This window comes from Dasypus novemcinctus, chromosome 4, assembly GCF_030445035.2.
Source record: "Dasypus novemcinctus isolate mDasNov1 chromosome 4, mDasNov1.1.hap2, whole genome shotgun sequence".
NCBI lineage: Eukaryota > Metazoa > Chordata > Mammalia > Cingulata > Dasypodidae > Dasypus > Dasypus novemcinctus.
Window position 1 is genome coordinate 93,365,586 of NC_080676.1, and position 20,369 is coordinate 93,385,954.

The following is a 20,369-nucleotide window of genomic DNA, read 5'->3' on the forward strand; positions in this document are numbered from 1 at the left end:
TTATCATTGATGTGGAGGGAGTGGCCACTGGAGATTCTGAGAGGAGGGAGAGGGAAAAAGAGGCGTAATTTGGGAGCATTTTCAGGACTTGGGAATTGTCCTAAATGACAATGCAGTGCCAGATACAGGCCACTGTATATCTTGTAACTTACAAAAATGTACAGGAGAGAGTGTAAACTATAATGTAAACTATAATCCACACTTAATGGCAATGCTCCAAGATGTGTTCATCAATTGTAGCAAAGGTACCACAAAATGAATGATGTTGATGTGGGAAAATGTGGGAGGGGTAGGGAGTGGGGCATATAGGAATCCCCTGTATTTTTTATGTAACATTTATGTAATCTAAATTTCTTTTTTAAAAAAATATATTAAAAAAATAAAAATAAAGACCACAGTGTTTTACACAATGCTTTCAACTCTGGATTATGCTTTTGAAACAGTGTTAACTCCAAACAATTCATATAATTTCTAAATTCTTTTTTATATTGAACCATATGTAGAAATAACATTTTCAGGGTTCTAACATCTCTTACCTTCTCTCCTCCTATCCCTAGATCTATTATGATAGTAAAAACAAAAAAAATCAACTTATTGTATTCTCTTTAAAGGGTCTTTTGAAGGTGATGTGACTTCCAAATGCCTTCCTAATGAAAAGCAGGAAAGGGGTACAAGTGGAAGCTGTCTTTGCTGTTGAAGGTATAAAAGAAGGTAAAAGTGAAGGGAAAAAAGCCTAAAATAGAAGAAGAAAGGTGAATTCTAGCCTACTAAGTTGAGATGTTTGTCATTCAGGGGTAATATGAGGGTGCTGGGAATTCTGGGTCTTCATCAGTTATCTTTCACAGTGTAACTAAGGGTAATGGATTGAATGAGAAAATGTGACCTCTTCAGATGTCAAATGCAGCACTAAATTCCAGTGATATAATCTATGCATTGGCCTCACCTGAGTCAGCCAAATAATTTCATCTTTTGGAGACTGGCAGGTATGGACATACTTAAATCTTGCATTAACAACATGTGTTATATCATTTGGAACATATATTAAACATATGGCTTATTCAGTGTTTTACAGTGTTCTATCAAGATGACGTTGACAATTTTTAAAAATGTCAGACTCTTACCAGTATCTCAGGACTGGGTGGTGGTGGAGGAAGTTGTACTGGAGGCAAGGTACTCAAAGCAAATCCTTGTTTCACCTTGTTAATTTGTTCATTGTACTGTGTCTAGTGGAAGAATAGGAGAGAAACAATATTTTAGAGCACAATCAACTTCAAAGAAACAGCATATAGGAATATTTGATGCACAGCTAGGATTAATATAACACAGAAGAGTGATTCCCAACCCTTTCAACATTGAGAACCTCTTTTTTTGACATCAAGCAATTTTATTGTCCATTCTCCCCACATGTAAATAATTGTATTTTTAGAAGTGTGTCTTCAGTGACAGAATACAGAGATACATAATTCACAGATCCCTTTTGATAATACCTCAGCCCTCCCATAATCTTCCACCCCAAAATAGATACCACCAATATCAAGTGACTGAAGATTCTGAAAGCCTAAAGAGCTATAAATAATATACTGGCTGATAAATAGGTAGAAAAAAGTTAAACAAAACACAGAGTTGAACCACTTGCAAATGTTCATTTTAAAAACTGGAGGGGAATTTTTAGGGAATATTCATTCAATATCCTCATTTTGTTCATTTTAAAAACTATACTCTGACTCATTCCATTTCCATATCTACCTTTAGTTTATTCTCTTGGGTTTCTGTCAAAAATGAGACTCAACTCTTGAAGCTTAATATGTTTCCAAAATTTTTAGCAGTCACCATTTTACTTTACTGTATTATTTTGTAAGCAACCATAGGAAATGGGAAAAAAATGTCTTAGAAACTAAAACAGTTAGAAACTTCCACAGAGGACATGCACTTGAGAAAACCAGGAATAGAGAACAAGGAGCAGGTCTTTCAAGGCCAGACCTTTGAATATATAGAATAAATATATTTCTAAATGTCAAGTATTGTTAGATCCTGAATAAGAAACCAAGAGGGAGAAATAGACAAGACCACCAAGGAGAAATTGGACCAGTTTGTAGTAGTTTGAGAAAGCTCTTCACAACTGAACTTCATTGTTTCATGGGCAGTGTTGTGAAATCACAAAACAATCAACATTAATATCAGTCTTAAAATATAAATTCAAAAAGTTTCTAAAATCAATTCATTCATAAATATACAGTGGGTTACTTCATTCAATTACCTTCAGCATGGTCCTAATTCTATGAAACCAATAATTAAGAATGTATTATTTTGCATTATGGAATAATTACATTAAAAAGTCAAAACTGAAAACTAATACAGGCCTACCTGATTTTCCTTTTAATTCTGTAACACATTATTACTCACACAAAGTTAAAACATTTACTTTTTATTGGGACAGACTTAGCTTTGGAATTCTAGGGAAATTAGGTGTGAAGCACAATTATTTAGTTTATAATTTCCTGGAATATGGGGATCAAATAAGGATTTAAAAGACCATGTGTATGAATCTAGGATGTTAACTGCAACGAACTACATGGCAGGGACCAATCTTAAGTCAAAGAAATAAACATTAATAATTGAAATGAATGAATATATTTTCCTTAAATTTCCTAATAACTGCTTTAAATTTTAGATATCTTGTTAAGTATATACCACCCATAACATTCAGCCAATTTACACTATATATACTTTAGGACCTACCCTGAGGAAGGCAATCTTGTTTCTAACATCTGCCACAATGGCATTCCAACTGTCTACTGCAGCTTTTAATTGAAGTGATTCCAGGTTGCTGGTGTAGAAAGAGAAACACAAGAAAAAATTTTATCTATACCATCTAGGTTTCCAAAACTTCCATTATGTTCTCTAGCATATATGTAAATAATGTAAAACAACAACAGAATTGCCTCCAATGCCAACAATTACCTTAGTGAAAGGGCTTGTTAATAAAAATTAAATATAAAATAGAATCTATCACAAATCTTTTTTCAAGAGGAAACATAACTATGCCTCCAGAAGACAGTTTTTTTCTATCTTGATGGTATCATTTCTTGGGACGTATTATATAGGAATTCCTCCAATAAAGGAGGGAAGCAGAGAAAGCCATAGAGGGAAATTGCCTTAACCATTTAATATAGACACATTCTCAAAGATGTTGATTCATCTTGGAAGAAGGTTTTAGACCACCTTCACATTAACCTAGACATTCACACAGCCACGGTTGGCCAGTCTGGCTCTTTGGCAAATCAGAGACAGCATATTAGAAAGAAGTGCTTCCTCTGGGGGGATGAATTAGATTGTTGCCTTTGTACAGTGCTTAAACTTCACAAACATAATAGCTGTGCTAATCCATGCCCACCAAACAATTTTAATTAAAGTAGAAAAAGCTTTGGTGATTTGGGTTTTGCTATCTCTAGAAGAAATATTTTGTTTGGCATGGACTTTCAAAGGGCAAACCCATCCCAGAATCACATAGGACAACAGCTTTAAAAGGGCAGAATAAATTATCAATAAAATCAGTTCATACAAAGAGGTGTCATAATATTCTAATTTATAGAGAACCCCTTCTACCTTTAGCAAGCAAAAATAGACCCATCACTTACAATGGGGCTCCCAGAAACAGAAAGCACATCAGAAAATCTTAGAAATCTTACTTCATATCAGAGATTCTTATACTTTAAAATTAAAGAATAACAATAATTATTAAAATTATAATTAAAAATAATGCCTTGGTCTCAGAGATTCTAATTTAATTAATTCTTTAAATTTATAGGTACAAATCAGAAAATTACAAATTTAAGGAGTATCTGTTGCAACCTATCCAATATTTGAAAACCACTCACTGACAGCATAGCAGGAAACTGCTATTAACATATAATTTTAGGTTTAATAATGGTTTTTCCACCAATATACTCCAAAGGTATTTAATATCAAGCATTAGAAGGGAAAATGATTAGAAAAGAGATTTTCAAGTAGAATCCACCATGTTTTGTAAATGTCTGGTCTTAATGCATGTATCTGGTTGAGATTTATTTTATCTAAATCACTGTGGAAGAAGGGAAAAAATCTGTCAGCAATTACTACACACAACAGATTTTTCAGTGCTTCACCTGAAGCAACAAAGTAAAAGCATTAAAGTTACTAAGTGACTTTTGAGGTTTGAAAAAAACAAGGAGCCTTCTTCATCTCAAAGACTCCAATGTTTATATGTAAAACACATCACAGTTATGCTCAACATTGGAGCAATTTTTGAATATCTCTGAAATCAAGATGGACTAAGAGGGAAAGGTTACCTTGATGCCATGTGAGTCACCCTGGCAAGCTGACTGAGACACTCCTTTTCAGTCTGCTCTAGATGAAGCAAACCAAAATCTCTACGACACTGTAAGAAATACACCTGCAGATTTTTGAGAAAAAGAGAAAGGGCTGATGGGGTCTTTGTACTTGTAAGTAAACATACTCTTTTGTCAATCATCTCAAGTAAATTTTAAACTATTTTTTCAACCTCTTCCAACAGCACCTAGGCTTCTAGACCATTCAAGAGACATTAAAAATTCTTTTTGACCAATGTGATTTAAAATTTTTAATTCAATGGTTTCTGGCTTGGTAAACACACTAGAATGTTAGTTCTAAAACCTGAATACATACTGGAATCATATGGGAAACTTAAAAAATAATGACTTGGTCCCCAGAGATTCTATTTTAATTGTATTGAGTATAACCTAAGCATTGGGATTTTTAAAAGCTCCCAGGTGATTCTAATATGCAGCAAAGTTTGAGACCACTCCAAAGAAGTCCTCCCTTTTTTTTCACTGATGAAGGTATAAGGAAATAATCAGACCAATGAGAACCATAAAGTTGTACTGGGCCTAGGAAGTCATCTAGTCCATTCTTCCAAAAGAGGAATCTTTTCTGCACCATTACTGATGCTTGCTCATTTAGCCATTGTGTTTTTACTCCCAATCACTCACTATTCATTAAAGATGGGTTACTACACTCTCGGACTGCTTTAGGTTTTAGAAACGTCTTGATTTCTAAAATTAATAAAGGAAGCATAAGGTACTTTCCTTTTTGATTAAAAGTAGTAAAAAATCAAAGAGCTTTTAAGCTTTTAAGGTAATCTGGGTTTTTCTTTTGCTAGTACCTCAACACTGTATTTTCCAGTGATTTAGAACTCAGATAACATTCCTTTGGCTGATTACTCCAGGAATCCCAACTATTCTAGAGAACAGAGCTTACCTATGATAGGGGTGAAAAGGTTTTGAAATGGTTTTATTGTAAGCAAGCTCTCCAAAACTTTGAATCTTACCATGTATCAATTTTGGTTATTTATAAACAAAAATTACATACACACATACAATTACATTTGTTTTGAGAGGCTCTAGCTGTAGTATTCTGAGCTAATTCAGAAGAAATTGGTTGACTTTCTAGGTCTGGAAGCTAAGTTGCCTTTAACATTAGGGCATATAATATATCTGTGTTTTTGGAAGACCAGGGTAGAGAAGAAGAGACAGGAAGAATTATGGCAATAGTGAAATGTTATTCTTAGAAATTTGGCTTAGTGACATGGCTTTGTAAGAATTTTCCCAACATGCCTGCATTTGTAATACATATTGCAGCGGACCAATTTCTTAAGAGTCAACTGGGGAAAAGCAACATAAAATCATCAACATTCAAGTGTTTCAAACTTGTAATAATGAGTCAAAAAGAACATAAGAGTTTGAGCTGTGTTTTTCTGACTTATCTTAAATTGTCTTTTTTAGTTCTTTAATATATTAGTAGACAGGTAAGACTTCCCTCCCTGACTATCCCCATTTTTTTCTTACCTCAGCTGTTAGAGCTCTGCTGGTTTCTGCATTCAGTTTGTTCAAGTATGTTTTAACTGTGCTTTCCAGGTTATGCTTCTCTATTTCCCACTGAGATCTGAAACATATGACCATTAAAGAGTCAGTATCAAGGAAAGCCTTTTTCATCTTATTCAGAAGGAATAATGATATAAACTTTATGAGTGGGAAAATGATTTTTCGGAGGAAGTATACATTCTATACAAATAAAGAAGACATTATTTCTGTAGCAGTTTGATATTATTGATGAATTCCAATAAGAAATATTGAATTATGTTTGTAAGCAGGTCTTTTCCTCTGGGCGTACTGGAGTGTATTGAATTCAGAAGTTTTACTTTTACTTCATTAAATAATGATTAAGGCTTTGATTGGGCCACGTCAGTAGGATGTTTCGTCCCTGCCCGCTTTGTTGGTGGGGACTCACAGAGAAATTGCACCACAGAGAAGGGAGTGAAGAATTTTGAGCTGAAGCCCTAGGGAGTAAGCACACAGAGGAGCATGGTTATGAGGAAAGAGAAATGGCTCCAGGAAGAAAAACAAGCCGTTTGCCTGATAGTCTACAGCAGGCCTTATGGAGATAGCAGAGTTGCTGAGCCCAGAAAGAAGCAAGCCCTGGGAAGAGAGGAACCCAGGAAGCCTGAACCCTCACATCATTGGCAGCCATCTTGCTCCAACACATGGCAATAGACTTTGGTGAGAGAAGTAACTTATGCTTTATGGCCTGATAACTGTGGGCTTCTACCCCAAATAAATACCCTTTATAAAAGCCAACAGATTTCTGGTATTTTGCATCAGCATCCCTTTGACTGACTAATACAGACCCTTACTGTTCTCCTTTACAATAATAAAGAACAAAGAAGTTTTAAGGTTGTCAGTATAGGAATGATGATTAAAAGCTTGGCTCTGGGAAGCAGACTTGGCCCAGTGGATAGGGCATCTGTCTACCACATGGGAAGTCCATGGTTCAAACCCCGGGCCTCCTTGACCTGTGTGGAGCTGGCCCATGCACAGTGCTGATGTGCTCAAGGACTGCCCTGCCACGCAGGGGTGCCCCCCACATAGGGGAGCCCCACGCGCAAGGAGTGGGCCCTGTAAGGAGAGCCGCCCAGCGCGAAAGGAAGTGCAGCCTGCCCTGGAATGGTGCTGCACACACGGAGAGATGACGCAGCAAGATGACGCAACAAAAAGAAACAACAGATTCCCGTGCCACTGACAACAACAGAGGCGGACAAAGAAGAACATGCAGCAAATAGACACAGAGAACGGACAGCTGGGATGGGGGGGAGGTGGGGAAGGGGAGATAAATAAATAAAAAATAAAATCTTAAAAAAAAAAAAAAAGCTTGGCTCTGAGTAGTTACTGTTCCATGACTCATTAAATGTGAAATGTTGGGCAAATTACTTTACTCTATGCCTCAATTTCCTTAGATGCAAAAATGAAGAAAATCATATCTAAAGGAGCTGATGTGAAAATGTATTGGAATAATATATGTAAAACATTTATAACAGTACCTGACAAACATTAAGCACTAAATAAATGCTATTATTACTAATAAATTATACCATAAAATAGTGTCTACAAGCCTTTTTTTATCCCAACAATAGCAGTCACAAAGGTTTTTTATTAACCCCATCATAAAGCTCAGTCACTGCATTAAACTCTTATTTGGTTATTTCAGTGCTCACATTCAACACCTTAGAATGAAAACTAATCCTATAGCTTGAGAGATGGGAAGAGAGGTGGAAGTGAGAAATGTTATGTGAAGGAAATGGACAGAAACTAGCAATCTATGAGGTTTCTTTCTTTTTTCCCTGTCCCATTCAGCTTCCTATGCTTGAGTGCCAAAATTCAAATTGTCTTTAGTGAAAATATTCAATTGAAAATATACAATTTTAATACAGACTTTCAGAAAACTTATCCTCAATGTATTTGTATTAGGAACATCTGGTGCTTGAGCCTATGACAAACACTGACGAGAAGCTTGATGAAACAATACTATTAATATTTTGAGTTTTTTAAGGAGAAAAATCATAAAATGACCAAAAAGATCTATTAATACAGAGTAATGAATTATTATGCCATTAAATATTTTACAAAATTTACTTACAGAAACAAAAGAAAAGCAAACTAGAACTCATCAAAACTAAAAACTTTTGTGCTTCAAAGGATGCCATCAAGAAAGTGGGAGAAAATATTTGCAAATCCTATATATGATAAGGGACTAGTATCCAGAATCTATAAACAACTCTTGCAATGCAATAATAAAAAGGAAAATAACCAAATTTTAAAAAATTGACAAAAGATTTGAATAGATATTTCTAGAAAGAAGATATGTAAATGGATAATAAGCATATGAAAAGATGTTTGATATTATTAGACACTGAAAAAAATGCAAATCAAAACAAAGAAATACTTTATACCCACTTGGAGAGCTAAAATCAAAGACAGATAATAACAAGTGTTTCCAAGGATGTGGACAAATTGGAAACCTCATATTGTACTGGTGATATAAAATGGTGCAGCCACTTTGGGAGACAGTTTGGCGGTTGATCAAAATCTTAAATGTAAAGTTATCATACAACTCAGCAATTCCACTCCTAGGCAGAATACATCCAAGTGAAACATATATCCACACAAAAACTTGTACATGATTTTTCATAACAGAATTATTTATAATAGCCAAAGAGTAGAAACAACCCAAATGTTCATAAATAGATATATAATACATAGTTATTCCATATAATGGAAAATATTCACCCATAGAAAGGAAAAAAGTTCTGATACGTGTTAAAGCATAGGTGCACCATGAAAACAGGCTAAGTGAAAGAAGTCAGTCACAAAAGGTCCTGTTATAATATTCCATTTATGTGAAATGTCCAGAATAGGTAAATCAATAGACACAAAAAGTAAATAAGTGTTTGGCCAGAGGCCAGGGGAGGGAGAAATAAGAAATGACTGCTAATGGGTAAAGGATTTCTTTTGGGGATGATGAAATTGTTCTAATATTATAGCTGGTTGTACAACTTTATGAATATACTGAAAACCTATGAATTGTGCACTTTAACAGGATGAATTTTATGTATGTGAATTACACCTCAGTAAAGATATTATTGAAAATTACCTACAAGTAAAAATGTGAATCAGGGATTGTGGGGAGATGGCAGACTAGGGAGCTCCAGGACTCAGTCCTTCTACCAAAACAACCACTATACAGGCAGGAACCATCTGAAACAGCTATTTTGAAACTCCAGAGGCCTGAAGAACACAGTAAAGAATCCAGGGAAGAGCAGGAGGAAAAAGGCTGATACATACGGTAAAGAACAGTAAATTGCTCTCTGTGTGGTGGTGATTAAGAGTCCATCTCCCACTCTCACTGCAGGCCACTGTGTGGCCCAGTCCCTGGCTAGCTCACTGGTGACAAAATGTGATGTAAGAATCCTCTTCCCCAAGGGGTGGACATGGCCAGTCACTGATTATAGCTTTTGATTAATGAATTTGGATTTCTGGGGACATGGCTGAGAGGGCAGCCATTATTTCAACCCACCCAGGAAAGGGTCGTAGCAGTGGAGACTCAAGACACTGCAATTTCTCAGAGCTTTGGGGGACTGTTAGTAGAAGGGCTGCATTTGCTGAGCAGGCCAGGAAAGATGAGCTTTGGGGAGTCATTGGAGAAGTTCTAGGTGCCCTTTGTGATCCCCTTCCTAGGGCACTTTAGAGTCGGTCTGTGCCCATTTCATGGGTCCCTGGCCCTGTTTGGGGTGCTAAAGAATGACTTAAGAAAGTCCTCTCCAGTGTGCCCTCTTCCCAGAATTTGCCCTATAGGAAAAAACAGCTGAGACAACAAAAAAAAGTGTAAAAAAACCATAGAGGAGGACAGTTTGGAACAAAGTCTGGCATCAAGTACCTGGGAGAAGGAGGTCTGCCTCCTGGGAAACAGAGGGACACGAAACTCTGTAAACAGAGAAATTCCAAAACAACTATCAAGCAAAACCCCAAGACAAAACAGAAGCCTCAAAAGACAGGAAAACCCTGCACACTGCACTGATCTTGGTCAGACTTTACTGATGGGAGGGCTGAAGCTCAAGAAAATTTCTGACTTATTAGCAACTGGTTACAAAACCAACGAACAGACATCTCAGGAAATAAATCCCAAAGTTAACATGTTAAGCATTTGACAAAATCCATCACCCCTTCATGATAAAAACATTGAGAAAATTAGGAAGAGAAGGAAACTTCCTCAGTACAATAAAGGGCACATATGAAAGGCCTACAGCTAACATTCTACTTAATGGTGAAAGGCTGAAAGCATTCCCTCTGAGACAGGGGTCCTTAACCCCTTGGTGATCCGTGGAAAGATTTCAGGGGTCCATGAATTTTAATTGGGAAAAAAAAAAACAAAACCTTATTATCTTTATTTTCTCTGACCTCTAATAGAAATCTTGCATTCCTTTACATATGAATGTATACAATAAGTTATAGTAGTATTCATTTCATATCACACTATAGTTGTTGCATATCTTGAAAAATTGCTTACACTCATCTATACTTCGACATTATGTTAGCTGTTAGATCCAGTACTAGTTGAGTACCATAAAATTATCTGCCACTACATTCTAAGAAGGGGTCTGTGGTTTTCACCTGACTGACAAAGGGGTCCAGGGAACAGAAAAGGTTAAGAATTCTTGCTCTAAGATCAGGAACCAGACAACGATGTCCACTGATGTTACTGTTATTCAACATTGTACTGGAAGTTTTCAGGGCAATTAGGCAAAAAAAAAAAGAAATAAAAGACATCCAAATTGGAAAGGAAGGAGTAAAACTGTCCCTGTTTTCAGATGACATGATCCTATATGCAGAAAGTTCTGAAAAATCCAAAACAAAGCTCCAAGACCTTATAAACAATTCTAGCAAAGTAGCAGAAAACAACACTCTAAAATCAGCAGTCTTTCTTTTTTTTTTTTTTTTTTTTAATTTTTTTATTTTTTATTGACTTTGTAATAATATTACATTAAAAATATATATGTGAGGTCCCATTCAACCCCACCCCCCCCACCCCCCCTCTCCCCCCCCCAACAACACTCGTTCCCATCATCCTGACACATCCATTGGATTTGGTAATCAGCAGTCTTTCTATCCACACACAATGAACAACTGGAAGAAGAAATCAAGAAAAAAATTCCATTCACAAAAGCAACTGAAAGGATTAAATATCTAGGAATAAATTTAACAAAGGATGTAAAGACTTATACACAGAAAACTAAAAAATATTGCTAAAATAAAATAAACCAAATAAATGGAAGGACCTTCTGTGTTCATGGAATGGAAACCTAAATATCAGTAAGATGTCAATATTACCCAAAGCAATTTATAGATTTAATGCAATCCCAACAACCTTATTTGCAGAAATGGAAGAGCTAATTGTCAAAATTTATATGGAAAGGTAAGGGGCTCTGAATAGCTTAAGCCATCTTGAAAAAGAAAAATGAAGTTAGAGGATTCATACTTCCTGAACTTAGAATTTATTAGAAAGCCCACAGTAATCAAAACAGCATGAACTGGCATAAGGACAGGCATGCAGACCAATGGAATTGACTTGAGAGCTCAGAAACCAACCTTCACATTTATGGCCAACTGCTGTTTGACTAAGTGGCAAAGACCACTCAAATGAGAAAGAACCATCTCTTCAACAAATAGTACTGGGAAAAGTGGATCTCCATTTGCAAAAAATGGAGGACCCTTACCTTACCACCGATATAAAAATCACCTCAAGATGGATAAAAGACCTAAATGTAAGAGCTACAACTATCAAACTCCTAGAAGAAAACATAGGGAAGCATCTTAGGACCTTGTATAAGGCAACTGTTTCTTAGATTTTACACCCAAAGCACAAACAACAACAACAACAAAAAAAGATAAACGGGACCTTATCAAAGTTAAAAACTTTCGTGCCTTAAAGGGCTTTATTATCTTGCAATGATGGATACAGGCCATGTTAAATTTTATCAAAGTTTATAAAAGTGTATAAAAGTGTATGGTTCAAAATGTAAACCATAATGCAAACCACTGGCCATGGTTAGTAGCTATGGTTGAATATTTGTACATTGATTGTAACAAATGTACCATCCACATATAAAATTTTATTAATAGGGGAAAGAGAGAAAGGGGAGGATGTTGGGTATATGGGAATCCCCTATATTTTGTATGTTAACTTTTCTGTGACCTAAAACTTCTCTGAAGACAAAATGAAAAAACTAAGACACTGGGGAAATAAATGGAAGAAAATGTCACTACACATACAAAAGATATTAGATATGAAAGACATAATGTCAAAAAAATTTTTTTAACATTTTTCATTATTTTTTATTAGCCCAAACAGATATTATTTTTAAATTTTTTTTGTATTTTATTTCTTGTTTTTAAAACTATCATTATTTCATTTTCTTATTAATTGTATTTGGCTATTTTGTTGGCTTCGTTTTTTAAAAAGTTTTGGATCATGGAATGGATACAACTATGATGGGGGGATCATTTGTGTGGGGTGTCAGTGATGGGGGATACATGGGAGGAGGGTCATCTAGGCATACATGTAAGGCATATAAATGTGTTCATGGGGCATTGTGACGATGGGTTGAGATTTACAAATAACCCAAAGAACATCAAATTCTCATCCTAGGGAGCTCTGCCACATTCTCTATTGGAACAGCAAGAATCCCCTGAGTACAGGGGCAAAGACTAGTGAAGGAGGATGGTCCATTGATGGGCCCTTAATACTGACGACTGTACTTAGGAACCTTTACTCTTGAGATTGAAACTTAGCCTAGTGTTATAGGGTGCCTAAGAGTTACCTCCTGAGAGCCTCCTTGTTGCTCAAATGTGGCCTCTCTCTAAACCAAACTCATAATATAAATGCATTTCCTTCCCCCCAGCATGGGACATGACTCCCAGGGATGAGCCTCCCTGGCACTGAGGGATTACTATCAAGCACCAACCAGCAATGCAACTGGAAAAAGACCTTAACCAAAAGGGGAAAAAGGTAAAGACAAATGAGTTTATATATGGCTAAGACACTTCAATGTGGGTTGGGAGGTCATTCCAGAGGTCACACTTATGCATGACTCAGCAGGATCTCATTGACTGCCAAAGTAAATACTACCTCAAATAGTTGGGTTCGTGAGGGCTCTGGAAATATTCAGACACTATACATCAAGCTCAGGAGCTTGATGCCTTGCCAGTGGGCCCTACTTTGGAATTTATGCTCTCCAGTGTGACAGAGTCAGACTCAGTTGGGGTTTCCCTAAACATGGCTCTTCTGCCCCTCCTATTTGAACCTATAATTAGTACTAGGATTGACAAATGTATGTCCAAGAGACCAAAATCTGTGAGCTGTCCATGTGCCAGTTGGACCTTGAATCTCAACAGAGTTGTAACACCTACTTTCCAGCTCATTGGAATCAGCCAGGACAACTAACAAGGAGATGATGATGGACAAAAACAACCCCAAGGAACCAAGAAAGTCTACACCTGCAAGTAAGATAATCCCATCCATCTTCCCCATGGGGAATCGAAGCCCCCTCTCAATCAGAGGTGGAGTGGGCATTACCATCCCAGAATCCTCAGGATTGGGGAATGAACTATGGACTAAAGTAGACTTACTGGTATTCTACTATAGAATTATTGTGATTCTAGCAAAGGAAGAACTTTTATCATTGATATGGAGGCAGTGGTCACTGGAGGTTCTGAGGGCAGAGAGAAGGAAAAACAAGTAAAATATGGGGGCATTTTTGGGACTGGGTAAAAATTGTCCTGAATGACATTGCAATGACAGAGACAGACCATTACGTATCTTGTCATAACCTACAAAATTATGTGGGAGAGAGTGTAAAGTACAATGTAAGCTATAATCCATGCTTAGTGGCAATGTTCCAAAATGTTTTCATCAATTGGAGCATCAATTTCATCCACACTAATGAAGGATGCTCTTAATGTGGGAAAATGTGGGAGGTGTAGGGAGCAGGGCATATGGGAATCCCCTATATTTTAATGTAACATTTATGTAATCTAAATATTAAAAAAAAAAACAACACTGAAAATATATATTAAAAAAAGGACTTTATCGTGAAAGTAAAAAGAGAACCTATATAATGGGAGAAAATATTTGGAAACCACATATCCAATAAAGATTTAATATCCAGAATATATAACAAAATCCTTCAACTTAACTAAAAGGCAAGCAATTTTAAAATGGGCAAAAAATATACAAATGGCCAGAACAACACATGAAAGTTGCTCAATATTATTAGCCATCAGGGAAATGCAAAAAAACCCATAATGAGATACCATTTCCTACCCATTAGAATGGCTGCTATTAAGTAAAAACAGAAAGTAAGTTTTGGAGAGGATTCAGAGAAATAGGAACACACATTCATTGATAGTGGCAAAGTAAAATGGTACAGCACTATGGAAGACAGTTTGGCAGACCCTCAGAAAGCTAAGTATGGAACTACCATATGACATGGTAAGCCCACTACTAGGTATATACCCAAAAGAAGTGAAACCCAGGACTCAAACAGATAACTGCACATTAATGCTCATAGCATTTGTGAACTGGCATTTACATTTTTGCCAAAAAATGGAAGCAACTCAAGTATCCATGAACCTATGGGTGGAAAAATAAATGTGGTATACACATATAATGGAATATTATTCAGGTATAAAAAAGAATGAAGTTCTGACACATACATCAACATGGATAAACTTTGAATATATCATGTTGAATCAAATAAGCCAGACACAAAAGGACAAATATTGCATGATGTCAATTTGAAACAATGAAACTAAGTAAAGCCAGGGTCAGAATCTAGATATAGGTTACCAGGGGAGAGGGTAGGATAGGGAATGGGAAGTTAAGGCTTAAAATGTAGAGGGTTTATATTTGGAATGCTGGAAATGTATTGGTAATGGATGGTTGTGATGATAGCACAGCACTGTGAGCACAATTAACAACATTGAAATATTATATATCTAAATAATTAAAAGGGGAAATAATAGATTGTATATATGGTAACATAATTTTTTTTAATCCATGGAATTACATTAAATGACTAGGGAACCTTAAGTTAAACCATGGACTTTAATTAATAGTAAAATTATAAAAGTGTGCTATTGTCAATTTTAATAAATGCTCCACACCAAAGCAAGGTGTATAGGTATCCTGTATTTTCTGCATGATTGTTCTGTAAATTCATACTTATCTAAAAAAGAGAAAAAAGTGAATCAGAACAAAACAGGTTCATAAATTAGCAATATCTAATAGCCTTGATTAGGTTAAGGAGATGAGAACTGCTAAGCTCTATTCCCTGATAGTCATTTGTTGTTGGGCCATAACTTTGCTCTGAAATTTCCTAAGGCCAGAGCTAAGGTGACTATACCTCCCAATTTGCCTAAGACACTTCCAATTTATATCTATTATCCCATGCAAGTATTAATACTGTTCATTTTCATGCTCAAAAGTGCCCATTTTCTGAGGGGAATAGACAGTTTCAGAAAGGGTACACCCCAAAAGAGCAAAGACTATGTACCTTTTCATAGATAGTTGTTCCTTAAGGTTCTTGATTTCATTATCTTTAGCATGGACTTGACGCTGTAATCTAAGCAAATAGGAAAGTCATAAAATGTTAGAAATTATTTCTCATTAACACAGAACAGTTCTGCATGTAGCTGAGAAGGAGCCATGTCCATTTTCAGCCACAAATCTTGAGCCTGAAAAGAATTATAGGTCTCCTTATACTGGATCCTTCTAAATTTTATATTTCTTGTATGTGAGGTCTGATTTTTTGACTTCCCAAGGGAAGGGAACAAAATTCTAACCAGAAAACCTTCAGGAAGCGATGTCTTATATTATTATTCAATAATTTGGAAAATGTCTATCAGCTCTTTGCACTGTTGCATATCCACTAGAAAAAGGAGATGATATCTGATTTTCTAGGCCTGCTGAGGAATTGAGAACTTTTAAGTTTTTTAAAGAGCTATATCAGGTCATGCAAATTATTAAGAGTTATAGTCTAAAAGAAATTAGACCTTAAAAATGGAAGTAATCAATCTGAATACAAATAAGAACCTTAATTAAAATTATTCATTATAACAGAGGGGTTTGATCACATGACCAGGAGAGTGTTCCCAACTTTTTTTTTTCAATTCTTTGGAAGAGTTTAGGACTGGTATTTATTTTTCTAGAAATGTATGATAAAATTCACCCGTGAAACCATCTGGTCCTGGGCTTGTCTTTGTTGGGATGTTTTTGGTTATTCATTCAATCTCTTTATTTATTAGTCTGTTGGGATATTCTATTTCTTCTTGAGTCAGTATAGGTAGTCTGTGTGTTTCTAAGAATTTATTTCATATACATTACCTATTTTGTTGGCACACATTTTTTCATAATTTCCTCTTATAATCCTTTTTATTTCTGGGGACAGGAGAAATATTTTCCCTAATTTCATCTTCTCTTCTCTCCCTAATTTCATCAAAAGGTTTGCTCATTTTATTGATCTTTTCAAATAACTAGTTTTTTGTTGATTCCCTCTATTGTTGTTTTGTTTTCAGTTTTGTTTATTAAGGAGGTAGCAGGGGCTGAACACAGGACCTTGTACATGGGAAGCAGGTGCTAAACTACTGAGCTAAACCCACTCCCTACTGTTTTTTTTGTTTGTTTGTTTTGTTTTTCTATTTCATATATCTCTTCTCCAATATTTTTTATCTCCTTACTTCTGCTCATTTGGGTTTAGTTCACTCTTTCTCTAGTTCCTTCAGTGGTAAGGTTAGGTATCTGACTTAAGATCTTTCTTCTTTTTCAATATTAGCATTTAGAGCTATAAATTTCTCTTTCAGCACTTCTTTTGCTACATCCCATAAGTTTTGGTATGTTGTGCTTTTGTTTTCATTTGTGTCAAGGTATTTCCTAATTTCCCTTGTGATTTTTTCCTTGACCCATTGGTTGTTAAAAAGTGTATTATTTGGGAAATGGCTGTGGCTCAATCAGTTGGGCTCCCGTCTACCATATGGGAGACCCTGGGTTCGCGTCTTGGGGCCTCCTTGTGAAGGCAAGCTGGCCCGCATGCCACAGAGAGCTGACAGCCTGTGCACCATGGACAACTGAGGGCCGGTGCGCTATGGAGAGCTAACAGCCTGTGACGACCCAACAAAAGGGAGACAAGCAGACACAGAAAAAACGCGAAGCAAATGGACACAGAGAACAGACAGCAAAAAACAAGCCACAAGGGGGAGAGTAAATAAATAAATCTTTTCTTTAAAAAAAGTGCATTATTTAATTTCCACATATTTGTGAATTTTCCATTTCTCCCCTTGTTATTGATTTCTTGCTTCATTTCATTATGGTCAGAGAAGATAGCTTGTATGACTTCAGAATTTTTGAATTCATTGAGACTTGTTTTATGACCTAAGATGTGGTCTATACTGGAGAATGACCCATGTGCAGTAAAGAAGACTGTGTATCCCATTCTTGTTGGGTGACGTGTTCTGTCTGTTAGGTCTAGTTGATTTACATATCAGTCAAGTCTTCTATTTCTTTATTGACTTCTGTCTAAAAGTTCTAGCCATTAATGAAAGTATTATATATAAGTCTCTACTATTAATATACAACTATTTCTCCATTCAAATCGGTTAATATTTGCTTCATGTATTTTGGGTTCCTGCTGTTAGTTGCATTTATAACTGCTACACATTCTTGTTGAATTGACCACTTTATCAGTCCCTTATTTGCCCCTTATAACCATTTTTTATGTAAATTCTATTTTATCTAATATTAATATGGCTTCTCCAGAAGTCCTCTGGTTACTATTTGCATGGAATATTTTTTCCATTCTTCACTTTCAACCTACTTGTGTCATGAATTTAAGGTGAGTCTGTTGAAAAAGAATATAGCTTGCTTATATTTTTTTATCCATTCTGCCAATCATCATGTTTTTTTAAAAATCCATTTACATTTAAAGTAACTGATAAACCAGGACTTTCTTCTGTCATTTAGCTCTTCGGTCTTTGTAAGTCTTTTACTTTTTCTGTCCGTCAATTCTTCTGTTACCCCTACTTTCATTTTATTTGATTTTTTATAATGTACCAATTTAACTCCCTTCTCATTTCCTTCTGTTCATAATTTTTAGATATTTTTCTTTGAGATTACCATGAGGCTTAAATTTAATCTTCTAAATATATAAAAATCAAGTTTGACTTCATACCAACTTAACTTCAATAGCATACATGCTGTTTCTTATACACGTTCATCCACTCATCTTTTTGCTGTATTTGATACAAACTATATCCTTATGCACTGTCTAAAAATATAGATTTATCATTACTTTATGATTTTGCATTTTAGAACCTATAAGAAGTAAAAAGTGGCATGAATACCAAAAAGTACAATATACTAGTACAGGTATTTATAATCACTCATATGATTACCTTTATAGGAGGTCTTTATGCTACTTCAATCCACAGTCTAGTATCCTCTCCTTTCATTCTAAAGACTTCTCTTTAGCCTTATTTGTAGGGTAGGTCTAGTGCTGATGAACTTGCTCAGCTTTTGTTTATCTGGGAATGTCTTAGTCTCTCCCTCATTTTTGAATGACAGAATCGATACAAAATTCTTGGTTGGCAATTGTTTTGTTTCAGCTCTTGAAATAGTTTGTCCCACTGCCTTCTTGCCTCCACAGTTTCTGATGAGAAACTACACTTAATATATTTGGGACTCCCTTGAACATACATTTTACTTTTCTCTTGCAACTTTCAGAATTTTCTTCTTGTTCTTAGAATTGGATAGTTGTGTCAGAGTGTGGTTCTCTTTGAGTTTATCCTGCTTGGGGGTTCCCCTTGGGTTTCTCACAAAGGCATATTCATACCTTTTGTTAATTTGGGAAGTTTTCTGACATTACTTCTTTGAATATTTCTTCTGGTCCTTTCTGTATTTCTTCTCCTGTGATTACCTTAAAATTTATATTAGGAGGTTTGGTGGTATCCCATGGTCTCTTAGGTTCTGTTCACATTGTTTTTCATTATTTTTTCTTTCTTCTCCTGAGGCTGAATCATTCCAATTGTCTTGTCTTTAAGTTCACTGATTTTTCTTTCTGCCAGCTCCAATCTGTTGTTGAAACCATCTACTGAATTTTTAAAATTTCAATTATTATAGTCTTCAACTGCAGTCTTTCTGTGTGTTGCCTTTTTAAATTTTCTGTCTGCTTAATTAGATTCTCATATTGTTTATTGATTGTTTTCATGATACCTTTTGAGTTCTTGCTCTGTGTTCTCCCTTACAGACATGCCTCAGAGATATATTCAATTCCAGACCACAATAATAAAGCAAATATGGCAATAAAGCAAGTCACATGGATTTTTTGGGTTCCCAGTGCACATAAAAGCTATGTTTATACTATACTGTAGTCTATGAAGTATGCAATATCATTCTGTGTAAAAAAGCAATGTACTTGCCTTAATTTAAAAATGCTTTATGCTAAAAAGTGCTAACAATCATCTGAGGCTTCAGTGACTTGTAATCTTCAGTTTTGCATATAATTCTGGTTCTCTTGTTGCTTCTACCACATCTGTAATTACTTCTTCCCCTGAAATCTTGAACCCCTCTAAGTCATCCATGAGGGTGTGAATAAGCTTCTTCCAAACTCCTGTTAATGTTGATATTTTGACTTCCTCCCATGAATCATGAATGTTCTTAATGGCAACTAGAATAGTGAATCCATTCCAGAAGGTTTTCAATTTACTTTGCCCTGATCCATCGAAGAATCAGTCTTTAGCATCTTTACCCTTATGAAGACTTTTTGTTTCACCTGAACACTTATAGAGGCCATTACAGGCTTACTGATTGGCCTAACTTCAATATTGTTGTGTCTCAGGGAATAGGGCATCCAGAGGAGTGAGAAAGGGAATGGCCAGATGGTGGAGCAGTCAGAACACACACATTTATTGATTAAGTTTGCTGTCTTACACAGGAACAGTTCACTGTGCCCAAAAACAATTACAATAGTAACATCAAAGACCACTAATCACAGATCACTATAACAGATATAAAAATAATGTAAAAAATTGTAAATATTGTGAGAATTACCAAAATGTGACACAAAGGCACAATGTGAGCATATGTTGTTGGAAAAATAGTACAGATGAACTTGTTGGATGTAGGGTTACTACAAACCTTCAATGTGTAAAAAATGCAATATCAGTGAAGCACAATAAAGCAAATCACAATAAAATAAGGTATGGCTGTGTCTTTCTGAACATATCGCAGATCAGTTTTTAAAGTCTTTGATATGTCAAAAATCTGTTCTTCATTCATGGTTTCTGGATTTTTATCTTGTTCCTTGCATGGGCCATCATTTTCTGTTTCTTCGTCTTATCATCTTTTTTGCACACTTCATTCTTTATCAATAGTGCTTTAGTTATTCTAAGTCCTTTGTTTATATATTTGTTTTA

At 35.6% G+C, this 20,369-nt stretch overlaps 1 protein-coding gene across 23 annotated transcripts in view; it reads right to left on the reverse strand.

Annotated features, from left to right (window-relative positions):
* The window catches only part of DZIP3 (DAZ interacting zinc finger protein 3), a 145,619-nt gene that overhangs the window by 20,821 nt on the left and 104,429 nt on the right, over positions 1 to 20,369 (reverse strand). For all 23 annotated transcript variants that reach the window (XM_058295892.1, XM_012524194.3, XM_058295883.1 and 20 more), the window contains 5 exons: positions 15,458 to 15,526; positions 5,862 to 5,958; positions 4,329 to 4,432; positions 2,740 to 2,827; positions 1,122 to 1,223 (listed from right to left, as the gene is read on the reverse strand). In XM_058295892.1, the coding sequence (XP_058151875.1) occupies positions 1,122 to 1,223; positions 2,740 to 2,827; positions 4,329 to 4,432; positions 5,862 to 5,958; positions 15,458 to 15,526 (460 nt within the window). The remainder of the gene's footprint in view (positions 1 to 1,121; positions 1,224 to 2,739; positions 2,828 to 4,328; positions 4,433 to 5,861; positions 5,959 to 15,457; positions 15,527 to 20,369) is intronic.